Source organism: Rhinocladiella mackenziei, assembly GCF_000835555.1.
Source record: "Rhinocladiella mackenziei CBS 650.93 unplaced genomic scaffold supercont1.2, whole genome shotgun sequence".
Classification (NCBI taxonomy): Eukaryota; Fungi; Ascomycota; class Eurotiomycetes; order Chaetothyriales; family Herpotrichiellaceae; genus Rhinocladiella; species Rhinocladiella mackenziei.
In genome coordinates, this window is record NW_013550603.1 from 1,235,879 (window position 1) to 1,250,764 (window position 14,886).

The window sequence follows — 14,886 nt, forward strand, 5'->3', positions numbered from 1 at the left end:
TTACGGAATGAGGATATATTGGGGTGAATTCCCGGCTTTCCCTCACGTCTCTTTCCATTACGGTGATATCGGCCCACCATCATGGCAAACACACCACACCCTCGGATACACCTGTCTCGATTTGTCCCCAAATCTCAGACGGCACTGCTGGTAGCACTCATCGGGATTTCAGTGGTCGACTCTGTGTTACTGGGCTATGACAGTTCGTTGATGGGAAGTCTCAATGTGATGCCGACGTATACCAGCTACTTCACCCTGACTACCGCCACAAAGTCGCTGAATACTGCCATTTCCTACGTCGGAGGTTCCTGTTCAGCCTTGGTTGCTGGTTTCGTGGTCGACTGGATAGGTCGCTGGAAAAGCATCTTCCTCTCTGCGATTCTCACGCTTATTGGGGCGATCATTCAAGCCGCCGCTCAAAACATTGGCATGTTCATTGCCGGCCGCTTCATTGTCGGTAAGTGGTCAGGATCAAAGAGGCCGGGGAACAAGGCGACCTAATAATGTATTTTCAGGCTTTGGTATGGGGTTTGCCCAAACAGCTTGCCCGACCTTTGTAGCAGAGACCACCCCTCCAAAGTTCAGAGCTGTCACCTTAGGTCTCTACTACGCGTGCTGGGGTGTTGGAACTCTTCTTGCCTCGGGAGTTTGCTACTCGGTAGGTCCATGACAGTAATCACCGTGGATCTTCTAATGTTGGTGCCAGACCCAACATTACTCGACGACTTGGGCCTGGAGGACCCCGAGTCTCGTTCAAATAGTTCCCAGCATCCTCTGCGTGTTCGTGCTGATATTTCTGCCCGAATCTCCTCGGTGGCTCATCAACCACGATCGCCATGATGAGGCCCTGGAGATCCTCGCCGCGGCCAATGCCCACGGAGACAAGGATGCACCAATCGTCCTTCTGCAGTACCGGGAAATTAGCGACACGATTGCATGGGAAAAGAGCCAGCATCTTTCTTTCCGCCAATCATTCACCACCAAGGGAAATCGAAAGCGTCTGCTCATCACGGCCACCTTCTCAGTCATCGTCATGCTTCCGGGGACTAACATCATCACGTTCTATTTCGGAGATATGTTGACGCAAGCGGGCATCGATGACCCCACCACCCAGCTCGAAATAAATATCATCCTCACCTCCTGGACATTGGTTGTGTCCCTCCTCGGAGCCTGGTTCGCAGATTCACTGGGTAGAAAGACCCTTTGCGCCATCAGTCTGGTTGGACAAATCGTCACGTTCTACATTCTCGCCGGTCTTACTGCGTTATACGGCGAGTCCACATACAAGTCAGGCATCTATGCGACAATCGCCATGATCTTTCTATACAATGCCGCTTATGCCTATGGCATCACGCCGCTTACAGTTCTGTACCCTCCCGAAGTTTTATCGTTTTCGATCCGAGGTAGGTGGTCATGGAATGTGGGAAACAATGTCCATCTCGGAAGTGTATTGAACCGGAGCTAACTGGTTTTGTTTCCCCTTGGGACAATAGGTACCGGAATGGGATTGTATACCCTCACGACAAAGCTGTCTGGCTTGCTCGTTACGATGGCGTTCCCTTTCTCCCTCGACGCGATTGGGTGGAAAACCTACATCATCAATGCCAGCGCAGATATTCTCATGTTGGTCGGCGTACTCTATTACTGGGTTGAGACTAGGGGTCTCACGCTCGAGGAGGTTGATAGGTTGTTTGATGGCGAGAAACACTCTGATGTCCCTGATCTGAAAGTGGTTACAAGCGGGGAGGTCGAGATTGGCAGTGAGTTGCTGAAGAAACAGGTCAGCAATGTGACCAATGAGGAAGTGGTGGCGATGAAGAAGGACACGGAATAAAACATGGAGTATATGATCTATCGATACGGATGCTAAAGGTGCGACATACGCAGAGAGAACTGGGTTCATGTCTCGAGTCAGCTGCCACTCTACACGCAGTGACGTCCTCCTTCCGTACGTCCTCGACTCATTTAGTCTTCCTCACCATGTCGATGGCTTTGACCGCCAATGCAGTGGTCAACCCTCTATTCCCAATCTTTAAACTCGTCTTGCCTGTTTGGCAGAGCCAGCCCACCTCCCACCCGCCATCTTCTTCTTGGCTGATTTCTAGCTTTCTCAAGTCGACGTCATTCTTGATTCCCATGTCATGACACGCGATCACCCGCATCGCCAACTCCAAGGCATCTCCAGTGGTTCCAATCCGTTCTTGCAGCCTCTCCCGCAGCAAAGACGCCGTGCTGCGGTAGATATCGCTATGGGGATTCGCGGTGAGCAATCGACTGAAGAGGTACAAGAAGACATCACCAGTGGGGTAGTAATATGTCCCGTCGAGGTACGCCCGGTAGAAGAGAACATCCGATACCCAATTTTTGGTCGGCTGAAGAGCCGGTGAATCCCCTCGCGAATATTTGTAGAAGAAACGAAGAGCATTCACACACACGGCTGGGTCGACCCGAGGACGTTTGTTGTCGAAATAAGTCTGTCCGGAATTAGCGGGGGTCGAAAATCATAGAACAGGGCCAAGTCTTACCATAATGATGCCGTCTTCGGTAGTGTACCCGAGGACTTCATCGAGGATCGAGTTCGCTTTTTCCACATCATTGGGTAGTAGAATCATCGCCAGGGATGTTGTGTCAATGTCGTCCGGGTGCTTTTCCACCGTGTCGATTTGTTTCTCTGCATCAAAAGTTCAATTCATTTTCTCATGCACAGAAGAAACGGGCAGTCGAGATTTCGATGACCACCTACCAATATAGTAATTCCATGTTCGTTCGTAGAATGTCATCGTGACGAGATTTCTGCAGTTTGAACAGGTGAGCAATGGTTCTCCTCTGTGATCGAGTGAACAGCCGAGTCAAGAGGGAACCTACAGATCATCCACAGCCTCGTATAAAAAGAGCTGGGCAAAGTTATCTCTCACTTCCCTCCCCTGGGGGGTTACGCTCCACATCTCTTTAGCATTCTTGTGCAGGTACTCCCATCCCCGTTCAATCGGATCGTGAAATAGAATTTTGAAGAACTGTTTAAGGCCATCGGCTCCTCTAAATCTCCAACTCTGGATGCCTAGAGATCGTGCTGCCAGAACATTTTCCGCATTGTCGTCGACCAAAACCACGTCCGCGGGTTTAAGCCCAATGCTTTGAAGAACATGTCGGAAAAATCGAAGCTCGGGTTTGCACATGCCTGTTTGGCTAGAGGTGAAGAAGCCGTCGAAGAGAGTCCATTCAAAACGGGGGTTTTCTTGCAAGCATTTCCACTCGGCCGATGGAATATTGGACATGAGATAAATCCTGAGCGAATCGTGGTAGGTTGTCTTCAGTTCTCTGATCATGTCAAATACTGCGTCATTCGGAACCAGAGATTCTCGTGCCTTATCGAAGGCTTCCGCAATATCTGATGCCGAAACTCCGTACTGGGCGGCGAGACGGCCGTAGCATTCGTCTTGTGAGAGAAGGCCGAGGTCGTACTCGTACCAAAAACGTGTTTTGCGGAATCGATGCAACATGGCCGGAGCAATGGCCAACGATTGGAGTGCGGTCCAATTGGCGAGAACCCCCCCAATATCGACAATGATGGCCGGAATTTTCGAGATTCGTTTGGGCTGTTTGTTGGTCTCCGTCGCGGCCTGGACTTCTCCGTTCACTTCCTGCTTGTCAAATGATGTAGTAATTCCGTTGGTCTCTGGGGCCTTTTCCACCGGTGATTCTCTGGTGGAGTCGATACTGGTTTGTAATTCTTTGCCTTCAGAAATGAGGTCATTGTTTTGGACCGGTAATGCTGACAGACAAGTATCATGGTCGTCCTGTTTCGAGTTGGGTGTGTGAACGCCATTGGTTTCGGGTTGAATATTTTCTGTTGCATCTTGCACTGGCCCAGCCTGGCACTGCGGAGAAGATACAGGTTTGCCGTCCTCCCCAGTACCCTCTGTACTTTCAGGCGCTCCCACTACATCATTCAGGTCCAACTTCGAGTCCACTCTAGCCAAGGGCCGGGGTTCGGAACAGTCGCAATGTGTATCAGCCATGTAGAATAGTTTCTATAAGGACAGACACAGAGGTGAGGAATATCTGCTCATGAAAAAAAAAAAAAAAAAAAAAAAGTCAAAGTATCAGAACGGGCCAGAGCCGGCTGCATACCACGGACCAATGACACAAGAGTATGTTCCCATTCACCAAACGGCTTTGGGAATGTGACAGTGTCACCAATAGAACTTTCTCCGAAGCTACTGGCCGGGAAGGCCGATCACCTCGTGATCATCCTGATATGCCCCCGGCGAAGTGGCATGCCATGCATGAAGCTAACCAGGTGTTGGTACAGGAGTATCGTACGAAAGGATCCCAATACGTGCAGGCACATGGTACCAGAGGTCTTTTCCTGCCCTGCGGTGGGTATGAAGGATCAACAGTCTTCTATGCCACGTCAGAATTGAGATGTGCTGGCACAAGGTCAAGATTCCCTGCACGGCAGTGGGGAGTGTCGAGGCAATTGCATCTTTCACGGACAAGCGTTAACTTTGCATCCGGGGAAGTAGCTGATGCATGAAAAGTCAAGGATAATCGCGACAGACTGATGGAAACATTCCAATACTCACTTCGGAATAAACTAAACGAGTGACAATACCAAGCAAAGAATGCACGGGTCAAGTCAGCATATGAATGATGGCACAGGGGACAACACAAACGCCAGTTGCATATGCATGCTTTGCAGATCGTTTCCAGGAGTGTGGAGAACCAGCTCGTCGGGTGGGCTGCTTATTCGCCAGGCCCGGGCCGTAGGGAAAACGACCCCGATGTGTTTTGACACGAACATGTCAGGAATGAGTTGGTGATGGCCGGGCTCCATGCAGGAAAAGGACTGAAAGACCTTGGCTGGATTCGACTGCAGTAGTAGCGACATCTTCATGTAGCACCCTTGACAAATGTTTCCGTGACTTGTTCTAGCCACTCGACGATTGGAGGAGATCTGTGCTCGGCTCTTTATATATCTGCAACATCTGGACTTTTGCGAGACGTTATCATCACAGTCCACGTGAAGTTTTGCAGGCGGTGAAGAAATGAGTATCGATGGTCACAGACGCGAATATCAGATGGGCGAAGCCGTTGAGTATTACTGGTTCATTTGTCTAAAATGTTGTCGTCGTTGTATGTCCGGTTGGTGGAGAAATCGAAGGCTTTGGTGGGGAGGTTGTCCTGCAAGCTGCGCTGTCAGCGGGATCATCCATCTCTCAAGGACCTCGGGTCGGCAATTTTGACAAGCATGCACATCTTGCAAATGGTATATTGCTTAGGTTGATTGAAAAGTGCGAAGCAGAGACGAAACAATGTATGGTGCCGTGGTGATGGTCGAGTATAATGGGAGCGTCCCAAGCAGCGTGAGAGAGTTCCACGAACTTGGGTGGGAATCCGTGGGCGGAAAAAGGTCGCTTTTAGTGTGACTACTGATTGGCTCAAAATGCCAGAGATAAAGAAAAATTCTCTTCGCTGATTGGCTCCTTGTCAATAATTGCCAATTACCATTTCGGGGCAAAAGATGCCAGGGATCATTAAAAGCAATGACTAACAATATCTTGCTGGCCACTGACGGTCACCAAGAACCCAGGCTCCGAATGTCACTTCAACTTTTGTCCACCAGAAGCCAATAATGCCAATCAAACCCCCAACCGATTGCAAATGTGAATCACGTCTTCGCAATTCTCGCTACTCCCTCCGGCACGTCGGTGAGCCTTAAACCCTCAGAGCTCTCCATTGGTATTCTGCCTCCTCGAATATTGACTTGCATGGCCTGTGCCAATAATTTTGGTTCGGCTAGGCCACTGTCCCTATCCGATCTCCACTGTACAAACTCTTCCATCTGAGTCCCTCGTTTGACATGTTTGTTTTCTCGGCCTTGAGTTTCAACTGTGGTGAATGGAACAGCCTTGCTCCCGGTCACGTTGTGTCCAACCGGAATGTCCCGACTCTGGGGGGGATAGTCATGTCCCGTATATAATTTGAAGTGGGCAGGAAGAGAAAGCAGTTTTTGCATCGAGCGAAACAACTCTGTCGCTGATCCCCCGGGGAAATCACAGCGAGCAGATCCCACGTCCGGATTGAAGATCGAGTCTCCCGTGAACACGTTAGACCCGACAATGTAGCCGATGTGATCTGGAGTATGACCAGGGAGATGGATGACGCGGGCTTCAATGGAGCCGATCAAGAACGTCTCATCATCTGAGAAAGTGTGATCAAATGCATCGATTATTTCGGATGGAGGGATGTTGTAGATCTTGGACATCGTTGCTTGAACTTGTCGAATTCGTTGACCAATGCAGACCGGAGGGGGCGTTTTCGTTGGCTGTCGTTGTGCAAGAACATTCTGCAAATATCGAGAAGCAGTGAGGTGATCAGCATGAGCATGAGTTTCGAGAATCCGAGACACCGTATAGTGCTGGTCTGCCACCAATTCCAGGATCTGATCCGCGGAATGTGTGGTAATTCTACCATTCCCTTTGTCGTAGTCGAGCACCGAATCGATTATGACGGCATCCTTGGTTGCTTCATCGGCCACGACATACTGCCATGTGCCGGTAACGGGTTCAAATATCGTATACACCCTCGGCTCCATAGTCTGGGGATAAGGAAGTTGGTTGTGTTGTGTTTGGATGGCCCGAGGTATGTCTGGTGTCCTTCAAGGGAGACCAGTCCATAACATATATACAAACTAGCTACCCACCCTCTTCCCCCTTTTTTTCGGCAGCTGAGGATTCTGGCCTCCCGTAATCATTTGCGGGGACCAGTGTGCAAACATCCCCGAAAGGACGAGGCTGACTTCGGCCTGTGGATCCCCGACTCGAAGCAGTGGCTGAATATGGGATGACAGTCGTCTCGGTCTTCTTAGATCCAATAAATGAGTGACGCGTCGTATTTTTGATTTCTCGCACAGCAAGCAGGTTCCCGGCAACATCGTATTCTTTTCAAGCTGAGCATGGATGTAGAAGCACGGGGACCCGCTTAACCTGATAAAACATCTCGTCCCTAGGATGATGACCATCATTTGCTGAAGAGAGCTTTGGCGGCCGAGGCGATGAGGAGGTGCTGAAGTTCATAAGCTGAACGTCTTCCTCCCTCATACATTCGTTTTTGGTCCCGGGTTAGGCGGCTGGTTACATGTATGGAATGGGGCAATGGACATCTATTGCTAGGCACAGGTCTTGAGAACGAGTCCGCTAATGGCCGTAACGCCCAATCAGATAAGCATTCATCCGCCCGCACCTTTTGTTCCTCCCCCTTCAGTGGTATGTAACATTCTCAATGTCTGATTCCAACCCATCTTCATTTGACCTCTCTTCCAATTCCTTTACACTCGACCAGCCATAATGTCTGCGACCGATGTAACCCTCAAGGCAAAATATCCGGCAAAAGCCCACTGTCGGCGGGTATCCAAATACCTGACTGATGCCGGCTTCTCCGACGATGGAGTCATCTATCTCGAAGCGCAGAAGACCCGCATGGTTGAAGACGACGACCAGGCCATGCATTTCCGACAACGACGATACTTCTTCTACTTGTCTGGCTGCAAGCTTCCCGACGCCTATCTGACTTACAACATCTCGCAAGACATTCTGACCCTCTTCATTCCTCCGATCGATCCCGACAGCGTCATTTGGGCCGGGTTACCGGAGTCGAAAGAGGAGGCATTGAAGAAATATGATGTCGATCAGGTCCTGTATACCAATGAAGTCAACGCCTCACTGGCAGCTTACTGTCCCTCCAAATCCAGTACCGTCTATGCCATTCCGGAACAGGTGTCGGAACACATCACGTTCCTTCCCTTCGCGACGGCGGAATTTTCATGCCTAAAGACCGCCATCGACGAATGCCGCGTAGTGAAAGACAGCTACGAAGTCGCCCTGATACGAAAAGCCAACGAGATCTCCACGATGGCACACATCGAAGCTGCCAAAGCTGCCCGCACCGCCACGAACGAGCAAGAACTCTACGGCGCCTTCGTCGGCACGTGCATTTGTAACGGAGCACACGAGCAAGCATACCACTCCATCTGCGCCAGTGGCACGAGCTGCTCGACGCTCCACTATGTCCGCAACGACCAGCCACTGGGCGATCGTCTGAACGTGCTCCTTGACGCCGGGGCCGAGTACGAGTGTTATTGCGCTGACATTACCCGCACATTTCCCATTTCAGGGACATTCACACCGGAGTCACAGACCATCTATTCCATCGTCGACGAGATGCAGTCGTCCTGTTTCAAGATGCTCCATGGCAACGTGCGCTGGGAAGACGTCCACGAGAATGCACACTGGGTGGCGATCCGAGGGCTGAAGAAGGCCGGCATCTTGGTTGGCGACGAGCAGGAGATCTTCAACAACCGTGTCAGCGTCGCGTTCTTCCCACATGGCCTAGGCCATTACCTCGGTATGGACACGCACGACACGGGCGGCCACGCCAATTACGACGACCCGGACGCAATGTTCAAGTACCTGCGTGTCCGTGGTAAAGTTCCCGCGGGCGCCGTCATCACCGTCGAACCGGGTATTTATTTCTGCAAGTTTATCATCGACCCGGTCCTCGAGGATCCTGAGCTGAGTAAGTACATCGATAAGGCCGTCTTGGATCGGTTCTGGGCCGTGGGCGGCGTGCGCATCGAAGACGATGTGCACATTACAGAAGACGGTTATGAGAATTTGACGGATACGCCCAAGATATGAATGGGGCGATGATGAATGGATTGAACGAAAGTATTCCGACGACATGGAGCTTATGGGGGATCGGAGTGGGTCGATTCAGTGAGACTTCTTGTACCAGTAAGAAAACACTCGGAAGCCTTTCCGAAATGGATAGGGGGGTTGTGGTGATTAAAGGCTAATGAGAGGTATATGTTCAATTGACAGCTAATGAGAAGCGTAAAGAGGCGCTGTGTCCCCGGGTTTCGGAACTTCATTTTGGTATCTTAATTGTCCATGGTATGACAACTTGTGACCGGAACCTTCTGACCTACAATACCCACTTTCAATCTTTCCAGGTAATGACCTTAGTCCTCACCCACTCGTCCAGACCCTGTACGCCATTGAAGCGTCCGAACCCACTCTTCTTAACTCCGCCATGCGGCAAAGCGGATTCGTCGTGGATAGTCATGGAATTGATATGAACCGCGCCTGACTCGATCTGCTTGGCGATCTTGAGGCCTCGGCGGAGGTCTTCGGTGAAGACAGCGCTGGATAGACCATAGTCGGTGTCGTTGGCAATAGCAATGGCCTCCTCGTCCGAGTTGACGACGTACAGAGACACCGTCGGGCCGAATGATTCGGTGTGGTAGATATCCATGCCAGGCCTGACGTTCTCGATGATGACCGGTCGCATTTTGGTTGTCGAAGCTTCGGTGTGATTGGGGTCGCCGTAGAGTGTGGTCGCACCCTTCGAGAGGGCATCCGCGAGAAGCTTCTTGTTCTTTTCGACGGGCGCAGCAGTCACGAGCTGGGGTACACCCATACCCTGCTCGCTGAAAACTTGGTCCATGGTGCCCTGCAGAGCTGATCGGAATTCATCCGCGATTTTAGCATTGACGAGAATTCGTTCGGTAGCCATGCAGATCTGACCAGCATGCAGGAAGGAGCCCAGCGCGCATTGGAGAGCTGCGGTTTGGACATTAGCATCCTCGCAGACGATTGACGGTGCTTTACCGCCCAGTTCCATGACGGTGGGTTTGAGAGCCTTGCCGGCCAGGGAGGCAATGATCGAGCCGACAGCGGTTGAGCCCGTAAAATTGATTTTCTTGATTGCTGGATGGTTGATGAGAGCACTGGTGACCTTGGCAGCATCGGCGGGTCGGTGGTATATGGTGTTTAAGCAGCCAGCGGGGAGACCAGCATTGTGGAGGATTGAAGCAATACCCCAATAGGTTGCTGGGGCCGCTTCTGGGCCTTTGAGGATGACAGTATTGCCCCTGGTTCATAGTCAGCGAGTGAAATGGAGACAAAATCAGGCTGAGAACGTACATAGCTAGTGGCTGTAGACAAGCACGCAAACCCAGGACGTTGGGAGCATTCCACGGAGCGATGCCCAAGACGACTCCATATGGTTCCTTGATGAGCATGGCGCTGCTGCCCTCTTCCTGGACGACGGGCATTGTAGAAGTGGTAGCAACTTGGACCAAGCCTGCAACACTTAGGCAGGCTTCATAGGCAAGGTTGTGTTCAAAGGCAAACATGGACTCGGATGCGCCAGTTTCGCTGTGGCTGTAGTGTTTGAGTTCATCTCTTCTTCGTTTGAATTCATCTGCGGCTTTGAGAAAGATCTCCCTTCGCCTTGAGGGCTTGGTTTGGGACCAGGATTGGAAGGCCTTCTCGGCCGCAGCCACCGCTTTTAGAGCATCTTCTTCACTGGCTGAAGAACATTGATAGAGTGTTTTGTGATCAAGCGGGGAGACAACATCGAAGGTGGAAGATAGCTTGACTTCCTTTCCGTCTAACCATAAGGGAATTGTAGAGGAAGTATTAAATGCTGGGGAGGAGCTAGTGCCGTTGGTAACGTTGGAAGTCATGGTAGAAGAACGTATGTGGTAGCGACGAAAGGCGGTGAGGGTCAGGAGGATCTCGTTGTTTATAAACTCTCGTGGTTGTCGGAAGAGGGCAGCGGGGAGATGAAGAATTGTAGGTATCTCATCGGCAGGTGGAACGGGCAATGGGGGTGGATCGGAAAGTGCGTCTGCTAGACTGTTACCTGCATCTCAATCAACCTCATGGAAATTGCAACGGGAGTGCAGGCGCGGGGCAGAATATGGGCGAGGGTGCGGGCGCAGATGTAGGAACAGGATTGTTCCCCCGCCATCCATCCCCCACTTGCCCTACTCTCATCACTCAATCCGATGAGGCAAGCCCATGCGCCTGCCTGGAGAATACTCATTCATACTATCTCGAGTGATCAATCTGAGGCTGACCATTCCGGGGTGGTATCTCGCGGATCCCCATGAGGATTGGCAAAGACTCACAAGCATCTTGACAGACCTGATCACAGCCGGGAGCCCGTCAAACTCGAGATCCAGGCCAGGCCGGGATGACTTTGCAGGATGACTTCGGCCCACGGGCCTTGGGATCATATGGCGTATTTCGGTCTTCGGTCTTGAAGGGGCAAGCTAGGAGTGTCGGATCCCATTTCATTAGCAGGTTTTCAGTCTCGATCATCGTCAAGCTCGTCGTTCGAATTATCCAAGAGCAGAGAAGAAAAAGTCAAAAGAAAAGCAGTCAGAAGTGGAAACCAAAGCAAAGGAAGAGATGTAATCGAGATCACCGCAGGCACGTGCAGTCGCCTCGATTGAGCCGCGCATGCCATGCTGCTTCTTGATTATCGCTTCTCGAGTCTCGATGGTATTGGTCATCTGCTGCCAACTCTTATCCCCCGTTTTGTTCTTACGAAGAACGCGGCGAAGAAACTTCGACTTGAACGCCGACTTGAACGCTCTTCAGTGTGAAAGTTGACCATTCGATGTGTTGGAATCAATCCGCGCTTACAAAATCTTTTTTTCTAACACCCAATCTCCTATCCTATACGCGTCGCCCTTGAAATATCTTAACAGTTCTGCGCTGCATCTCAACGTTGGAGGAGAATTGTGAAAATTTTGGGCCCATCGCCTGGTCATCTTCGCTCGTGGTCAGTTAGCCAAAATTTCGCGAAGATTTACCTACAGCAAACGTAGCCATCAGACCACATCCGCATAATCGTGGAATCGCATAATCACGTTCGGTCATGACCACTTATTCTAGTGTGATCCTCATTTCGGATTGCGCGGATACCGTCTGCAAAAGATCCCAATGCGTGCTTGATTGTCTCGTAGGAAAGTCAGTCATAGGACTAGTATCTCGCCGTCGCACGGTGGTATTCGCAAAGTTTTGTCGAGGTAACTCTTCAGGATTCGACGTGTCGAGCCCGTCTTTATCAGGTGGCTCGGGGATTTCTTATCATCGCCGTTCGCCGAAGAGCGGCCATCAGGAGTTAGGTTGGAGTGAGAGCAAGATTCTGGATCGTGGTGGTCGTCCGCTGGGATTTCTATTGTGCTTTAGAAATGCATCTCATCAGGTGAGTGCCAACAATCAAGACCTGGTAGGGACCTGACAAGCCGGGCGAGGCCTTGCCCGCTCCCCACCATCATGCCACTTGGTAACCAAAAAAAAAAAAGGTCGACAAAACCTGTCTCCATGATGGTATACGGCCGAGGAGCATGACGACTGCGGTGAATCGTTACCTTGCTTGGTACCTGCGCCCCCCCCCCCCCCAAAAAAATCAGAGAGCTCCGTACACGCGAAACGTCGGACTGCCACCCTTGTCCCCCGCATCCAACTGCGCCTTGGAGGGGGCATCCATCTCACCCCCTGCGCTCTCTCCTCTCCCTTTGGTCCATTCTGCTTCCTCTGGTCCTTTAGACTTCGTCTCTTTTCATCTTGTTCCGGTCCTCCTCGAATCGCATCCCATCTTTTCAAAATAGGTATTCGTGCTTTGACCCGTGCCGCAGGTCAAGACTCCGTCAAATCTTCCATCTGACCATGATCTCGGTATTGGCCTGTAACGCGTCAAGTGCTCGAGAACCCCCTGTACCTCCTCGTCCCTTTGGTCTAATTCTGCTGCAGCTCCGGCAACCATCAATGTTGACCATTCGCCCTGATCTTTGAGGAAACCCGTTCGTCCATGCTCTCAATCCCACCCTTGACTGGGTCCCCCGGGTCAAGGTTTCAATCTGGCTTGTCGAAGCTCTCCTTATACCCGTCATGAGATGACAATGGAGGAACTGTCCTGATTGGCTGATCGGCTGCCAAACGCAGTGGTCCGCAAAGATGCAGATCGTCAGCTCCTCCATGACGTGTGGACACCAGCTGTAGGCTCCATTGAGGGGTTTCCGCTCATCCTGAGGTTGGTTTTCTCTCATTTTTTTTCCCCCCCTCTTACAGCATGGGCCAATGGATCATGAGAGGGGTCAAAGACTTTCCTGACGGTCTACATAAACACCTGTTCCCTACCTGAGACCAGAGACATCTTTAAAAAACCCTTCGTTCTCATCAGTGGCAATAATCTTTCTCTAGAAACTTTCCTGCGAATCCTCCTTGGATCCTATCGACATGTCTTCTTACAAGATCCCTACTGAGCAATGGGCTCAAGTCATCGACAAGGCCGGCGGCCCCCTTCAATATAAGAAAATTCCAGTTGCGAAGCCCGGCCCAGAGGAGGTGCTCGTCAACATCAAATACTCTGGCGTCTGCCATACCGACCTCCACGCTGCCAATGGCGACTGGCCCATCCCAACCAAACTGCCTTTGGTGGGTGGTCACGAAGGTGCTGGCATTGTCGTGGCCCGTGGTGAACTCGTTACCGATGATATCTGCAAGATTGGTGAGGCCGTTGGTGTGAAATGGCTGAACGACTCTTGCTTGTCCTGCACATTTTGCATGCAAGCCGATGAACCTCTCTGCCTGACCCCCAAACTCTCCGGCTACACCGTCGACGGTTCCTTCCAGCAATACTGCATTGCTTCTGCAAGACACGTTGCTCACATCCCCGAAGGTATTCCTCTCGACGAAATCTCTCCAGTTCTTTGCGCAGGTATCACTGTCTACAAGGGTTTGAAAGAATCAGGGGCCAGACCAGGCCAGACCGTTGCCATTGTTGGCGCTGGTGGCGGGTTGGGCTCTCTGGCACAACAGTATGCCAAAGCGATGGGATTGCACACTATTGCAATTGACACTGGAGATGATAAGAAAGTTCTTTGCCAGAAGATGGGCTCAGAAGTAAGTTACAGAGTCCGCGTGGCCATTTGTATACTGACCGATATGGAGATCTTCATCGACTTCGCTAAATCCAGCGATATTATTAAGGATGTCAAGGCTGCCACCAAGGATGGTCTCGGCCCACACGCGGTTATCCTCGTCGCTGTGAGCGAAAAGCCTTTCCAACAGGCGGCTGAATACGTTCGCCCCCGAGGAACCGTCATTGTGATTGGTCTTCCAGCCAAGGCCTACATTCGTGCCCCGGTTTTCGAGTCCGTGCTGAAGATGATCAGAATCCAGGCCTCTTATGTCGGTAACCGACAAGACAGTGAAGAGGCATTGGACTTCTTCGCTCGTGGATTGATCAAGGTGCCATTCAAGACGGTGGACTTGAAAGATCTTCCCAAGGTTTACGAGATGATGCACGCCGGCCAAGTCGCAGGACGATATGTGCTGAAGATGCCAGACCCAGAATGAATAATACCAGGAGAGGTTGTGGTTGCCGGGGAGTTCTCCAGGTAGACGAAAACTATGAGTGGGTTACGATATGAGGATTCCCAACATTGAGTGAACCTCGGATGTCTGTATTAGATAAACGGTGGATAACCCTGCAAATGATCATTAGCTTCTAGGATCTGATCTGACTTGGCATCTCGGGCTTGTGAACAACCCGGAGTGAGTAGGGCAGAGAAGAGATCGTTAGTGGCTGTTCTGCTGCGGAATCCCGTAAAGGTGCTAGCTTGTAGTCTATCCCTACGCACGATCGTTTGCCGACGGGGGAATGGAGGGTCATCTTGGGACCGGAGTTCACACAGAGACAACGTTGTTCATAATCATGCTGCTCGACGGTTGGTGAGAAGCCTTGAGAGGTCGTTCGACGTTGAGATCCATCGGCTTCCATGAGAGTATTTGGAATTCCTAAAGAACGTCTTTTACTTTTCAGACGAGTAGGTACCAGTGATTCTCGGAACAATGGTTTTTCCGGGCTCTGCCAGCCTTCCATCTTAGGACTAGTCCGGCTTTGTCACTCTTCACGCCATTTCCCACTTGGTCCATGTATCAGAGAGCGTTGGATCAAGCCCTCATTACATGAGTCACACAAGCTCCTGGGTGGGAAAGTTCCGAAAGAAAGTGATCTCCTTAC

The 14,886-nt window shown here is 51.2% G+C and overlaps 6 protein-coding genes across 6 annotated transcripts; 3 read left to right on the forward strand and 3 right to left on the reverse strand.

Annotated features, from left to right (window-relative positions):
* Nucleotides 1–81: 81 nt before the first annotated feature.
* Nucleotides 82–1,834, forward strand: Z518_02251 (uncharacterized protein; the record flags this gene model as incomplete). Its single annotated transcript, XM_013419280.1, has 4 exons — nucleotides 82–457; nucleotides 516–658; nucleotides 707–1,403; nucleotides 1,494–1,834. The coding sequence occupies 4 exons, from the start codon at nucleotides 82–84 to the stop codon at nucleotides 1,832–1,834; spliced, it is 1,557 nt and encodes a 518-aa protein (XP_013274734.1).
* Nucleotides 1,835–1,961: 127 nt separating this feature from the next.
* Nucleotides 1,962–4,019, reverse strand: Z518_02252 (uncharacterized protein; the record flags this gene model as incomplete). The annotated part of the gene is made up of 4 exons (XM_013419281.1): nucleotides 1,962–2,474; nucleotides 2,526–2,671; nucleotides 2,744–2,793; nucleotides 2,866–4,019. The coding sequence occupies 4 exons, from the start codon at nucleotides 4,017–4,019 to the stop codon at nucleotides 1,962–1,964; spliced, it is 1,863 nt and encodes a 620-aa protein (XP_013274735.1).
* Nucleotides 4,020–5,671: 1,652 nt separating this feature from the next.
* On the reverse strand, nucleotides 5,672–6,598 carry Z518_02253 (uncharacterized protein; the record flags this gene model as incomplete). Its single annotated transcript, XM_013419282.1, has 1 exon — nucleotides 5,672–6,598. One exon carries the CDS (start codon nucleotides 6,596–6,598, stop codon nucleotides 5,672–5,674), a length of 927 nt encoding a protein of 308 aa, XP_013274736.1.
* Nucleotides 6,599–7,349: 751 nt separating this feature from the next.
* Nucleotides 7,350–8,699, forward strand: Z518_02254 (uncharacterized protein; the record flags this gene model as incomplete). The annotated part of the gene is made up of 1 exon (XM_013419283.1): nucleotides 7,350–8,699. One exon carries the CDS (start codon nucleotides 7,350–7,352, stop codon nucleotides 8,697–8,699), a length of 1,350 nt encoding a protein of 449 aa, XP_013274737.1.
* Nucleotides 8,700–9,000: 301 nt separating this feature from the next.
* Nucleotides 9,001–10,531, reverse strand: Z518_02255 (uncharacterized protein; the record flags this gene model as incomplete). Its single annotated transcript, XM_013419284.1, has 2 exons — nucleotides 9,001–9,934; nucleotides 9,987–10,531. 2 exons carry the CDS (start codon nucleotides 10,529–10,531, stop codon nucleotides 9,001–9,003), a joined length of 1,479 nt encoding a protein of 492 aa, XP_013274738.1.
* A 2,566-nt stretch (nucleotides 10,532–13,097) lies between these two features.
* Z518_02256 (uncharacterized protein) lies at nucleotides 13,098–14,219 on the forward strand (the record flags this gene model as incomplete). The annotated part of the gene is made up of 2 exons (XM_013419285.1): nucleotides 13,098–13,763; nucleotides 13,812–14,219. The coding sequence occupies 2 exons, from the start codon at nucleotides 13,098–13,100 to the stop codon at nucleotides 14,217–14,219; spliced, it is 1,074 nt and encodes a 357-aa protein (XP_013274739.1).
* Nucleotides 14,220–14,886: the final 667 nt, after the last annotated feature.